Source organism: Myotis myotis, unplaced genomic scaffold (genome assembly GCF_014108235.1).
Source record: "Myotis myotis isolate mMyoMyo1 unplaced genomic scaffold, mMyoMyo1.p scaffold_m19_p_1, whole genome shotgun sequence".
NCBI classification, from domain to species: domain Eukaryota; kingdom Metazoa; phylum Chordata; class Mammalia; order Chiroptera; family Vespertilionidae; genus Myotis; species Myotis myotis.
In genome coordinates this window covers 159,158,540-159,172,769 of record NW_023416313.1, presented here as the reverse complement: position 1 = coordinate 159,172,769, position 14,230 = coordinate 159,158,540, and the positions used below count along the sequence as shown (strand labels likewise).

The window sequence follows — 14,230 nt, the reverse complement described above, 5'->3', positions numbered from 1 at the left end:
CTCAATTCCAAAGATTTTGGGGGAATGGAAGGGAATAGCCACAGTACTGAAAAAAATCTTTAGCCTTTTAAAAGTAAATAGCATAATCTTTAATCACCAGATATTCACAATATAAAATGTCTTAGATCAAGAGGACAGAAATATAAAAAGATACATCTATATCATTTTGCACATCTCATTTCACTTATTATGGGTTTTTATATTTACACCAAAACATTGATTTGATTTCTAAAAGGTCTGACAAGGCATAAATAAAGATCCTGTCAGGATTTGTCCAGTCACAAACACTGATGTTCAAAAAGAAACAATAAATAGACTTTAGGGACACCTACTGGCTTCTTCAATATCACAATCTTTCAATAAGGTATTAGGGACTCAGAACTCTTATTTCCAATTAAGTCACCACTTCAAACATTTATTTATTTGAATAATCCAATAAATGACAACATCTTTCCTCTCAAATTAAGAATTCCTTACTATTTTTGAGCCCTGACTAAATTACTATTACAGAGTGGTACTAAATAAATGGAGTAACAGCCCTGCCAATGCTTAAAAATTCAAAGCTCTTTAGTATAATAACCAGTAAAACAATTTACTGTGTTGTATACATATTTTATGTGTAAGATATTAAATAAGTATACATAAATCACAGATACTGTCCGTTTGAGTAAGTTACATAGTAGAACTAATGTACTGAAGCTACCCAATAACAAAGGATACACTCTTTTGGAAGATTCTCTAGTTTTTCAAGATTACTTTTCAGAGAAATTTGTGTAAAACTATGTTTTATGTAGATTAGCAGAAGCAAAACAGCTAATGCTGGCTCTACCTATCTTTCTCATTGCTGTTATGAAGGCCAAGGAATAATATATATGAAAGAGATGAGATTTCAAAGTTAAAGTGCTTTATAAGGGATTAAGTTACTACCTCATTTCATTAAGCCAGAAAAATCACTTTTATGTCATTTATCCTATCTAATAAAAGAGAAACATTGTAATTGGCATACGACCGCTACCCTTCCCATTGGTTAATCAGCGAGATATGCAAATTAACTGCCAGCCAAGATGGCGGCCAGCAGCCAGGCAGCTTGAAACTAACATGAGGCTTCCTTGCTTCAGTGACGGAGGACTCCAACGTTCCCCGCCTGCCGCTGCAGGCCTCTGAGCTGGCAGTTTGAAACATAGTTACAAAAACAGAAGCTAAACAAAACCCCAGAAACCTGCTTTCAGCTAGCCGGGATCTCAGACCTGGAGTTGATACAGAGTTTTGATTGTAGAACCTAAACAAACCAGATACCTACTTTTAGCAGCTGAGGCCTAAGAGCTGGAGCCTCAGAGCTAAAGCTGGCTCAGAATAAAAAAAAAAGAAAAAAAAGAAAAAAAGGAGCAGTTGGGAGCTTCAGTCCCAGCCTGAAAACAGCCCTCAGCCCCTCACCCAGACTGGCCAGGCACCCCAGTGGGGACCCCCACCCTGAAGGGTGTGTGACCAGCTGCAAACAGCCATCATCCCCTCATCCAGGCTGGCCAGGCACCCCAGTGGGGACCCCCACCCTGATCCAGGACACCCTTCAGGGCAAACCAGCCAGCCCCCACTCATGCACCAGGCCTCTATTCTATATAGTAAAAGGGTAATATGCCTCACAGCACTGGGATCAGCGGAGCCGCGAGGTCTCCTGGCACCGGGATCAGCATGACAGGGGGCAGCGCCCAAACCCCCTGATCGCCCTGTGGCTCTGTGTGTGACAGGGGGCGGGGCCACAACTTCCCTATCGGCCCTGCTCTGTTCCTGACAGGGGAAGGCGCCCCAACCCCCTGATCGGCCCTGCTCTGTGCCTGATAGGGGGGAGCTCCCCAACACCCTGATCGGCCCTGCTCTGTGGGTGATAGAGGGCGGCGCCCCAAACCCCCACCCCACGGGCCCTGCTCTGTGTGTGATGGGGTAGAGCCATAACCTCCCTATCGGCCCTGCCCTAAATGTGACAGTGGCGGCGCCCCAACCCCCTGATTGGCCCTGCTCTGTGGGTGATAGAGGGCAGCGCCCTAAGCCCCTGATCCGCCCTGCTCTGTGCGTGACGGGGGGAGCTCCCCAACCCCCTGATCAACCCTGCTCTGTGCGTGACAGGGGGTGGCACCGCAACCTCCCAATCGACCCTGCCTTGAGTGTGACAGGGGGCGGTGCCCCAACCCCCCAATCGGCCCTACCCTGAGCGTGACTGAGGGTGGCAGCGCAACCTCCCAATCTGCCCCGCTCTGTGCATGACAGGGGGTGGCGCCCCAACTCCCCAATCGGCCCTGCTCTGAGCCCGACCAGGGGCTGCACCTAGGGATTGGGCCTGCCCTCTGCCACCCAGGAGCAGGCCTAAGCCAGCAGGTCGTTATCTCCCGAGGGGTCCCAGACTGCGAGAGGGCACAGGCCAGGCTGAGGGACCCCCCTTCCCCCCCGAGTGCACAAATTTTTGTGCACCGGGCCTCTAGTTAAGATATAAAAAAACTAAGTGCATGACTTAAAATCATACCCTCTTGTCATTATTAAAGAACCTTCCTATGATTAGCTAACAAATTATATACACTGAGAACCTAATTAATATGACTTTAATATTCAAGCAATTCAAACAGCTTTTCTATTTGAAAGTACAACATGTTTATTAGAGAAAACATGTTGTGCCCTAACTGGTTTGGCTCAGTGGATAGAGAGTTGGCCTGCGGACTGAAGGGTCCCAGGTTTGATTCTGGTCAAGGGCATGTACTTTGGTTGCGGGCACATCCCCAGTAGGGGGTGTGCAGGAGGCAGCTGATCGATGTTTCTCTCTCATCAATGTTTCTAACTCTCTATCCCTCTCCCTTGCTCTCTGTAAAAAATCAATAAAATATATTAAAAAAAACAAACATGTTGTCTGTGTCTATAAGTTTTAGAAAATTGAGGCAAAAATAAAAATTGCTTACTTTCTTACCATCAGAAGTTAACATTAATATTTTAGTGTATTTATCCTTAGTGTATGTGCTATACATTTATAAATATACATTTTAAAACCAAAAATCAAGCATGTAAATGTGCAGGCGTGCGCATGCGCGCGCGCGCGCGCGCGCACACACACACACACACACATTTTGTTAACATTTCTTGTATCAGGAAACATTATCCTATGTCAATGAATATTCTTTGAAATTGTTTTAAATGGCTGCATTCTAAAGAATATTTCTAAGGCATGAAATCAAGTATTTAGAAAGATAAGGTGTATACCACTCACTCACTGTTAGTAGTCAACTTGGCAGTATTTATGGCATAACCCACGATACTGCAATTCCTAAGAGAAAATCCCAATTTATGCAAGAAGGCACATACAGAAATAACTGGTATTGCAGTCACCCCTGGAAAGCGGAACAAGATGACACAACAAGGGATGGAAGTAGGAAGACCACCACCTTTCATTATATACCCTTTTGTATTCCTCCCTTTAATGCCTCCTTAGGGCACGGAAGCAGTACTTACCAGAATTTTATCAGCTTTGGCTTCACTAATCCCCTTAATATTTATTAGCTCCTTTTTCGGTGCATAGGCCACAGCCTCCACAGTATGGAATCCAGCTTCTTCCAATTTCTTCACATCATTGGCATTTATGCCACATTGCTGCGAGTGAAGAAAACCATGGGTTAATTTAAACTTCAGTTTTCTCATCTGTCTAATCTGGATAATTTTCCCTACCTACTCACAGAGTTGTTTGGAATACAAAAGGTTTGAAAACTGTGCCCTAAACATAAGGTATTTAGTTACCAAAACCAGGAGTTTTAGACTAGAACTATCCCATATATATTAAGTGGATTAAACTAGTAACTTCTAACCACTGGAAATAAACCTGTAACTCTCAACCTTTTATAACTGGGACTTTAAATGAACTTTGAGACCCTGGGTCCTAAAAGGCCACTTTAAGCCAGTATTTCCCAATGTTTTTTACATCAAGCACAAATAAAAAATGATATTTTTTACACTAAACTGGGGTTAGTAGATGAGGCTGCCCCAGAGCTGAGGGGAGCGCTATCTTAGCATATCAATAATCTTTTTGGAGAAAAAACAATTTTTTTATAATACAATGACTAGAAAGCTCTGCTCTAACCACTGACTCAGAGAATGGGGAAATCTGCTTTTGGTCACAGACTTGTATATCACTTCTTTCTCCCTATGTACAAAGTCAGCTTTGATTTTATTAGCCACCGAAAGCATGACTTCTGGGAGAATATGAGTTAGTGGAGGTATGCGACTGTATTAGGGAATCAGGGAAGGTTTGGGAGATGAGATAATAATACTTGCCCATAGAAACCATGTCTGCTATTAGTATTTAGGCAATAAGCAATACACGTGTGCATATAATGCGACAAACCTATTTGTAACTTCTGGAGTATTGAAGCTTAGCTGGGGATGGAAAGAACATGCATAAAGAGACAGAAAAATGAAGGCTTTCTCTCATTTTCCTCCTACTTCAGCCGATGTACCTGCATTCACACTGGGGTCTCCGTACAATGAGCAGAAATAGTGCAAGGCCCTGGCTCTAGTGCTGGATGTTCTTGTGCAGATTCCTGAATAGAGCCGGGCTCTTATACCTTAACTAGAGGCCCAGTGCACAAATTCATGCACCAGTGGCGTCCCTTGGCTTGGCCTGCGGGATTGGGTGGAAACAGACTCTCCAACACCCCCTGAGGGACACCGGATTGCGAGAGGGCGCAGGCCAGGCCGAGGGACCCCACTGGTGCACAATCAGGGCCAGGGAGGGATGCAGGAAGTTGGCCAGCCAGGGAGGGACCACAGGAAGGCACCAGGGCGTGTCTGGCCCATCTAGCTCAGTCCCGATCAGCCGGACCCTAGCAGCAAGCTAACCTACTGGTTGGAGCACCTGCCCCTGATGGTCAGTGCACATCATAGTGAGCGGTTGAGCAGCCTTAGCATACCATTAGCATATTACCCTTTGACTGGTTGACCGGATACTTATCATATTAGGCTTTTACTATATAGGATAACTACAAGGCCTTCTCCTTGACAATGACAGCTGTCTTGCTAGTAACTTCAGCACATATCTGGGTCTTTCCTCTCTGCATCACCAGTCAGGCCACTGTAATTCCCTGGACAGTTGTTTAATACAACTATTGTTTAATACTTAGTACAAACAGCAGACTCTACCATGGGACACTAGGGCTTCTTCATTTCTGACAATCCAGCTCTGAGAAAGAAAAGTGACAAAGTAGGAGGAGAATTCTTGACAAGAGATCTGCTCTGACATGTTTTGCAACTATCTTAAGCCTTTCCACAGGATCCTTGACAACCTTTCTGAAAACTAATTTGGGTCTTGATCACAGGTATAAAGCAATCTCTATATATGAAAGCTTAAGTGACTGTTAGGACCAAATGACCTGAATGACCAGTCGCTATGATGTGCACTGACCACCAGGGGGCAGACACTCAACGCAGGAGCTGCCCCCTGGTAGTCAGTGCACTCCCACAGCCAACCTCCCCCAGCAAGCCAACCTACTGCGGTCCCTCCCCTCAGCTGGCAGGCCCTAGCTGGGACAGGGAACTGGGGGTGGGTAGCAGTGGATGTGACCCCTTTCCCGGGGGGGGGGCCAAGGGCCAGCTGCCTCCTTGGGGCTGGCGGCCAACCTCCTGTGCCTCATCCCTCCCCCCTGCCAGCAGGCCCCAATCAGCCTGCCACCCACCCACTGTGGTGGCAGCACAGCGGCAAGAGAAGGAGCAGGGGAGGAGGGGAACCACATAGTGGCCTAGGGACCCACCTGTGCACAAATTTCAAGCACTGGGGCTCTAGTGGTTTATATAAAGGCTGTGATTTTTCCCAATAGGTAGAAGAATTTAGACCAGCTTTAAAATTCCCAAATTAGCAACTAACCACATTACCTCTAATCGTGAAATAGGTTGTGGGCCAAAGCTCTCTTCTTCCACTGAAGTATCTGCATTTGCTTCAAGCTGCATCTGCATAGCCATTACTCAGCGTTCAGTACTGAAAAATACAGATGGCCATCAGGGAGAATACTAGAAAAAGTACACAGCTGCACACTTATGTTTGCAATAAATCTCTTAAGAATTACTTCCTAGGCCAGTGACGGTGAACCTGACACGCGTGTCAGAGGTGACACGCAAACTCATTTTTTTGGTTGATTTTTTCTTTGTTAAATGGCATTTAAATATATAAAATAAATGTCAAAAATATAAATCTTTGTTTTACTATGGTGGTAAATATCAAAACATTTCTGTATGTGTCATGGCACCAGAGTTAAGTTAGGGTTTTTTAAAATGCTGACACGCCGAGCTCAAAAGGTTCGCCATCACTGTCCTAGGCTTTTGGTGTAATCAATGATCTACTTATTTCAAGAAAAAGAACAGCCGAAACCGGTTTGGCTCAGTGGATAGAGCGTTGGCCTGCGGACTGAAAGGTCCCTGGTTCGATTCCGGTCAAGGGCATGTACCTGGGTTGCGGGCACTTCCCCAGTGGGGGATGTGCAGGAGGCAGCTGATCGATGTTTCTCTCTCATCGATGTTTCTAACTCTCTATCATCTCTCTCTCTTACTCTCTGTAAAAAATCAATAATAAAATATATTAAAAAAAAAAAGAAAAAAAAAAAAGAAAAAGAACAAATCTCTCACCAGCTTTCCCTTCCACCTAGCTAGTTGTATCAGAAAAACTTTAGGAAGAGCCAGGAATATTCTGTTTCTTAAAAATGCAAAGCTTAACTAGATCAACTATGTCCCCATTCCCCTCCTTCATATTCCCTGAGGGTAGGGCCAAACCTTTTTTGTTTGTGTATACCCCATGATACATTATAAATGTTAGGTGTTTGGTAAATGAATGCAGACTTTCCAAGACTCTACTTCAAGGCCCACAACGAATATTTTTGTGGCCCAATGTAAGAAACATTTTAATAAAAATTTCGTAACTTAATTTTTACAATATCCTGTTATGCATAATCCTATCTAATAAAAGACAAATAGGGTAATTAACTGTACCTCCGATAAGCTTCCCATTGGCTAATCAGGGCGATATGCAAATTAACTGCCAACCAAGATGGCGGCAGGAAGCCATGCAACTGAAGCCAACATGAGGCTTGGTTGCCCTGGTGATGGAGGAAGCCAAGGTTCCCCGCCTGCCGCGGCCCGGCTCTGAGCCTGAAAGCAACAGCTCCGAAAGCAACTATGCTTCAATTACAGAAGCCAAACAAACCCCAGATACCTGCTTTCATCAGCCGTGGCCTCAGAGCTGGAGCCGGGCCTCAGAACTGGAGCTGCAGTAGTGTTTCAATTATAGAAGCCAAACAAACCCCAGATACCTGCTTTCAGCAGCCGAGGCCTCAAGCTGGAGCCAGCTCTCAGCTCCAGTGACAGCCATAGAAGGTAAATAAATCCCAGAAGAAAAAAAAAAGAAAAAAAGGAGAGGTTGGGAGCTTCAGTCGCCCACCAGCCTGAAAATGGCCCTCAGCCCCTCCACCCAGACTGGCCAGGCACCCCAGTGGGGACCCCTACCCTGAAGGGGGTGTGACCAGCTGCAAACAGCCATCAGCCCCTCATCCAGGCTGGCCAGGCACCCAAGTGGGATCCCCACCCTGATCCGGGACACCCTTCAGAGCAAACCAGCCGGCCCCCACCCGTGCACCAGGCCTCTATCCTATATAGTAAAAAAGGGTAATATGCAAACTGACCCCAACAGCAGAAAGACTAGGAATGACTGGTCACTATGAGACACACTGACCACCAGGGGGCAGACGCTCAATGCAGGAGCTGCCCTCTGGTGGTCAGGGCACTCTCACATGGGGAGCTCTGCTCAGCCACAAGACAGGCTGATGGCTGCCAGTACAGCGGTGGTGATGGGAGCCTCTCCTGCCTCCTCAGCAGCGCTAAGGCTGTCCGACTGCAGCTTAGGTCTGCTCCCCGCTGGCAAGTGGTTATCCCCCGAGGGCTGCCGGGCTGCCAGAGGGATGTCTGATTGCCATCTTAGGCCCGATTCCCCTGGGGAGCAGGCCTAAGCCAGCAAGTGGTCATCCCCAGAGGGGTCCCTGACTGCAAGAGGGCACAGGCTGGGCTGAGAGACGCCCCCCCCCCAACCGAGTGCACAAATTTTTGTGCACCGGGCCTCTAGCTATTAATAATGAACTACAACATTTGCTAATGACTGATTACTATAATCGTGTTGCATTCATTTCCCTTATGCACTTTACATCCATGTGCACCATTTCTCTCCATTAATACTAGCAGCGAATATTTTAGCAGCCGATTGCCACATCATTAGTCTTGGACTGACTTGTTTGGTGTGCGCAACAGGAAATATTTCATTTTCGGAGTACAAGAAAAATAGGTTTATGTACGTTACACTTCTTAATTTGTGCAGTTATTCCGTGTCTGGTAAGTTAATTTTCAGGAAAAAATATTAACTTTTATTAAAATGTTCCATTATTTTATGTTAATGATTACTCATTTATTTCAGCCCTTTGTATTCAGCATGTCTCTATAAAAATAAACCTACGTTTCTATGAAAATTGAAGCTTTTGTTTTTTTGCAGCCCACATAAGCTTAAACCTTGTTTACTTGGCCTGTGTTAGCCTTTGAGTTTGACATGCTTGCTCTACTTAAAATGGAAAGAAAAAAAAATTGTTTTTAATGAAAGGTTAAATTGCTTCAGTTGCATTGTTCCCTTCCAGCAAGGAGTTGGAGGTGGTGGGATAGAACTGAAATAAATGTACAGAGTGACTGCCCATAGCCTCCATTCCTGATACAGTGGACTGATATGAGAAAAGTACTTCCCATCTTAGGCAAGGATCATAGCTTGTAGTTACACATTATGTTCCTAACAGGAGTGTATGAAATTTAAGTTCAACATTTTAATCAATTCCATACTTCAGGGAATGTGCAATGAATAAATAACATGCAAGTACCCTGCTCAGTCTGAAATCTTCCATTTAAGCATAAGGGCTATACCTAAAGTGTGATTATGATGATAGAGTTAAGATTGCTCAGGTTGAAAAGAACTGAGAACAAAATTTTTTTAAAATTATCTTCAAGAGATTTTATTAGTAAAAGTGAACAAGTCTTAATGTCCACAAGAATAAATGGCCTTAAATCAAACCAAAACAATCTGGACAACTTAATAATCAGGATAAATCTAATTCAAAAGATAACAGATATGAAATCTCCATTCTTAGAGACTTGACAGATGACCATTTGTTGTTTTTTTTTAATATTTTATTGATCTTCCACAGAGAGGAAGGGAGAAGGATAGAGAGTCAGAAACATCGATCAGCTGCCTCCTGCACACACCCTACTGGGGATGTGTCTGCAACCAAGGTACATGCCCTTGACCGGAATTGAACCTGGACCCTTCAGTCCGCAGGCTGATGCTCTATCCGCTGAGCCAAACCATTCAGGGCGACCATTTGTTCTTGACTGGTTCAGGTACGGGCTTCTTAGATGGCAGTTTTAGTGTAATTCAAATATTGAAATTACCTGAATGCAATTTAAATCTCTTCCTTAATAATTTATGAAAAAGATGCCACTGCAAGTAACCAGGAAAGGATGGTCTTTTCAATAAATAGTGCTGAGTTGGCTGAATGGCCTTATAGAATAAGAAAACAACAGGAAAATAATCTGTTTCAAATTTAGAGATTATAGATCTAAATGTTAAGAGGTAAAACAAAGCTTTTAAAGTATAGGTGAATATCTTCATGACTTTGGGACAGAGAAGATTTCTTGAATGGTATACATAAAGCAATAAGCTAAAAGGAAAAGGTTGAAAAACTGGACTATATTCAAACCTAGAAGTTTTAAGTTTCATCAAAAGAGACCATTACGCCCTGGCTGGTTTGGCTCAGTGGATAGAGCATCAGCCTGTGGACTGAAGGGTCCCGGGTTTGATTCCGGTCAAGGGCACATGCCAGGGTTTCGGGCTCGATCTTCAGTAGGGGATGTGCAGGTGGCAGCCGATCAATGATTCTCTCTCATTATTGATGCTTCTATCCCTCTCTCCTCCCTTCCTCTCTAAAATCAATAAAAAATTTTTTAAAAAATAACAAAATAAATAAAAGAGACCATTAAGAGAATGAAAAGTAAAACTACAGTGAGGGAAGAAATATTTACCATATATACAACTAAGGGTTGATAGTTCAATTATATAATAAAGAACTCCTCCAAATCAGCACAAAAGGCAATTCAAAAGAAAAATAGGCAAGAAATTTGAATAAGCACTTCACACTACAAGATATCAAAATGGCCAATTTATATAAACAAATGTTCAACCTCATTAATAGTGAGGAAAATTAAAATGAGATATTACTATATACTCACCAGAGTAGCTAAAATTAAAAATATTGACAATATCGTGTTGGCAAGCATGTGGAACAACTAAACACTCACATACTGCAGTACTGGTTCTAGTATAAAAATGGAACAACTTTGGAAAACACATTAAATGTGAAAGCTGAAATAGATAAATGCGATGGCCCAGGTATTTCACTACTTTATATTATTAACAGGCTGAAAAGCATACACGTGTACACAAGAGGTACAGAGGAATGCGCTCAGCAGCCTTTCTCATACAAGTTAAAAAACAGAAACAATCCAAATGGCCGCCATGAGTACAATAAGGAATATCATAGAGCAACAACAAAGAACTACTGCTATAAGCGAAGACATGCATGAACCAAAAGACAGAACACTGAGCCAAGTCAGACATGAAAATACATAGTATTACTTAAAGGAGCATTTGAGATCTTGCTTCCCGGCATATGTCGTCAGTTTGGCACAAATAAACTCATAAATTAATACACACACACGCGCATATATTTGCTTATATAAAATTCAGAAACAGGCAAAATTAGTCTGTGGTCTTAGAAATTAACAGTGGTTGCCTCTGGAGAGAAGAGGGGAGCGGATCAGACGAGGGGGCGCAGGGGCCTTCTGAGGTGCGGACAGCATTCTATTTTTTGACCTGAGCGGTGCTTATGGTGATTATACAGGCACAGAGGGAGGGAGGGAGGGAGGGAGGGAAATATTGATTTGTTGTTCCACTCGCTTCTCGTAAGCGCCCAGACCAGGATCAACCCATAACCTAGGTGTATCCGGACGCTCTAACTAACGGGACTCTCCGGCCAGGGCCACACTTCGCTTTAGTTTAAAAAACAGCAGGTCACTACAGGTCATTCCCTAGGCATCACGCGGACGGCCTTCCGATTGGAAATGAAAGTATCTTTGTGGCAACTCGGGTAAGCAAAGCCTGGTGTCGTGGAAGGAGGACTGCCGAGAAATCCGGGAGCCCTGGCTCTAACCCGACACAGCTGTGATTTTCAGTCTGTGGCTCTCGCCTCCGCGCCCACGCCCACAAACGGGCGCTGGAAATGAGGGCCTCAGTAAGGCTCCCCCACCCCCCCTGCTCCACAGCCCCGCCCGCTTCTGTTTACGCCATAACGAGCTCCGAGAGTCTGCTGGGCCCGGGCATGTCCCCACCTCACACTCGGCGGAAGCCCCAGAAGCCGGGTGGGGAGCTCGGCCCGGTTCCAGCCTGGCGGTCGCGGGGAAGAACCTGGCGGGGAAAGGGCGCCCGTCCGCGACTGACACTCTCACCTGGGCTGCAGCTCTCCCCGCGGCGGCGGGATGCGCGCTCCGACCTCCGCCGCTGGCCCGGCACACGCCCGCCCCTGGACGGACTCCAGACGCCCTCGCTGGCGCCCCACTTCTCTCCTCCTTTGCTCCGACCTTCTGCACGCAACTCAAGCGAGTCTCAGCTCCCAACTACGCGCCCCGGGGGACGCCTCTGCTCCCCTCAGGCCTCAGTCCCCAGTCACAGTGCGCGCTCTGCCCAGGCAGTTTCGTAAATCCCGCCAAACCCTCCCGGGCAGGGTCACGCCCGCGTCAACGTAACGTCTCCCCGCCCTCCTCGGGTCCGCCTTCTAGCCTGTCCAGCCACTGGTCGCGAGCAGGTGACAAGGCCCAGGAACTTGACCTCGCATGATACTATGTACTGCCCTCTTCCTTTTATCCCTTAAAACGAACTCGAAATTTGGGAGTTGCCGCCTTCTCGTTATCAGATTGAGGACTACAACTCTCAAGAGGCAGTGGGGTCAGCTAGAGACTACATCTCCCAGTATGCACCGCCCGCGGACTGGGCGGAAGTGTGTCCTCAGCCTCTCCCGGAAATAGCCTCGCCCCTGAAAGCTACCCATGGTTAACTTCTTAAGTATCTAAATATGAGCTGCTGGTGCTTTAGGTAGCTCTGGGCCTCTCTGACTCAAATTCCTGGAGCCAGGCGCTTTCCAGATATCTGGAGGTGGTGGAGCTGAGGAAGCCAGAGTAGGTAGAGAAACCTGGAAATCAAGCGCGTGGAGGGGATAAAAAAAAAAAAAGAAAAGAAAAGAAAAAGGTAACTGTGCTGAAGATTTGCAGGACTGCAGAGGAAGGAAGGAGGAATTGATTTTTAAGGTCAACCTTATGGTTTACTGGAAAGTTTAATCTGTTATTCCGATTTTAAAGTATGAATAGGGTTTCCCCGGCAAAGAAGAAGCGCTGGAAGACAAGCAAATAAGAGCATTATGGACGTAGAAATTTAACATGGTCAAGGAACAGTATTGTCTGATGAAGGGAACGTGTCGTAGGAGGTTCTGAGACTGGAGAGTTACGTTTTAGTTCAGGCTATGAAGAGGCTTAAGACCATGTATGGTCTTCAGTCTTTATCTAGGTAATGGAGAAATCACTGAAAAGTATTTTAAGCAGACGAGTCATATGGTTAGATCTATTTCCCCACCAACATTACATTTATGAAGTGGTTTAAAGTTCATAAAGTTTTCATTTAATCCTCAAACCATTATCTTGTGGCACTGCAGGATAAATTTCAGGAGAGAGTCAAGAGAGCAAAAGCTGTTAGGAAGTTCTTGGAGTACTTCAGGCAAGAGATGAAGGCTTGAGTTACTAAAAATGACAACAGATTCAGGAAGCATTCTGAAGTACAACCAACCTAACTTAGTAATTTAATTATAGATAGTACCTGGGGATAATGAGCTGCCTTCCATACCAAAGACACCCACATTTACCTCCCATTGTTCACATATATTCCTCCTTAGAGCATCAACAAATCCATAGCCCCCCCCCCTTAACTGAGTGAAGTCACATTTTTTTGACTTTTACTTCAATTTCTGTGGCTTTGTGGATGTTAAATGAGAGAAACCTCATGTGCAGAAAGATTAATAAATTGAGAGATTGCCTTGGCCTGGTAGCATCACCTAATACCTCAAGGTTGAGAGTTCCATCCAAGGTCAGGACATATGAGTCAACCAATGAATGCATGAATGAGTGGAGCAACAAAGAGATGTTTCTCTCTCTCTAAAACAATCAATTTAAAAAAGGAACTGAGAGACTAAGCAAGTGGGAGAGAGTCTGAGACAGAAACAGTTTTGAATTCTAACCGCTTTCTAGATCTCTCTTCCAGTTTCTTATGAACCCAATAGCACTAACTGCTCTTCAGGTCTATAAGGCCCTACACTCCAATAAATCTACCTTTTTTCCTGCTTAAACCAATTTGAGTAGTTTTCTGTTCCCTTCCTCCAAGACAATCCACTAAGAACTTGAGAATAAGACAAACTAGATTTCTCACTAGTGGTTAATTTAGCAATTCATGAGTATATTTATATAAATGTATAATTGAAAAGATTTTGATATATCCTTAATTATAACCTAAGTGACCTACCTGAAATCTCAGGGAGGTAACCTCTGGTAAGACCAAAACTCAGTTAGCAGAAGCCTAAACTTTTGTCTGAAGAAAAATAATCTCATCAGCATAGTCAGCCAGGAACATTTAAAGAGAAATCCGGAAAGGGAAACCCAGTGTCCAAGTGACCCTTTTGAGTAGTGCAAGGATGATTCCATATTAGGAAGTCTTTTATTAATATTAACAGATCAAAGAGACAAGATCATATAGTTAATTTCATCATTTTAAAACTCATTCAATAAAATTCAACATAAATGCCTGATTAAGGGAAAAAAGATAACTATATGTTTCCTAAACATGATCAAGAATAAATACAGACACTCCAAATAAGCTGCCATCATCTTCTTACTGGTGAAACATTAGAAACACTTTCATGAAAACCAAGAACAAAATAGTCTATTGTCATTATTATTGTTCAGGAAGTGCCACTAAGTAATAAAAAATAACAAAAGATGTAAATATTGGAAAAGATTTACAGATATGATTATA

The 14,230-nt window shown here is 44.3% G+C and overlaps 1 protein-coding gene across 2 annotated transcripts in view; it reads right to left on the bottom strand.

Moving 5' to 3' along the window:
- RAD51 (RAD51 recombinase) overlaps nucleotides 1–11,850 on the bottom strand; it is a 30,497-nt gene extending 18,647 nt beyond the window's left edge. The window contains exons 1-3 of one of the 2 annotated variants that reach the window (XM_036297522.1): nucleotides 11,605–11,850; nucleotides 5,899–6,001; nucleotides 3,490–3,627 (exon numbers count right to left, since the gene is read on the bottom strand). In XM_036297522.1, the coding sequence (XP_036153415.1) occupies nucleotides 3,490–3,627; nucleotides 5,899–5,985 (225 nt within the window). In that variant the 5' untranslated portion in view covers nucleotides 5,986–6,001; nucleotides 11,605–11,850. Of the gene's footprint in view, nucleotides 1–3,489; nucleotides 3,628–5,898; nucleotides 6,002–9,492; nucleotides 9,620–11,604 lie in introns of those variants that run through there. The other variant, XM_036297514.1, reaches the window with a different exon arrangement.
- Between the last annotated feature and the right edge of the window lie 2,380 nt (nucleotides 11,851–14,230).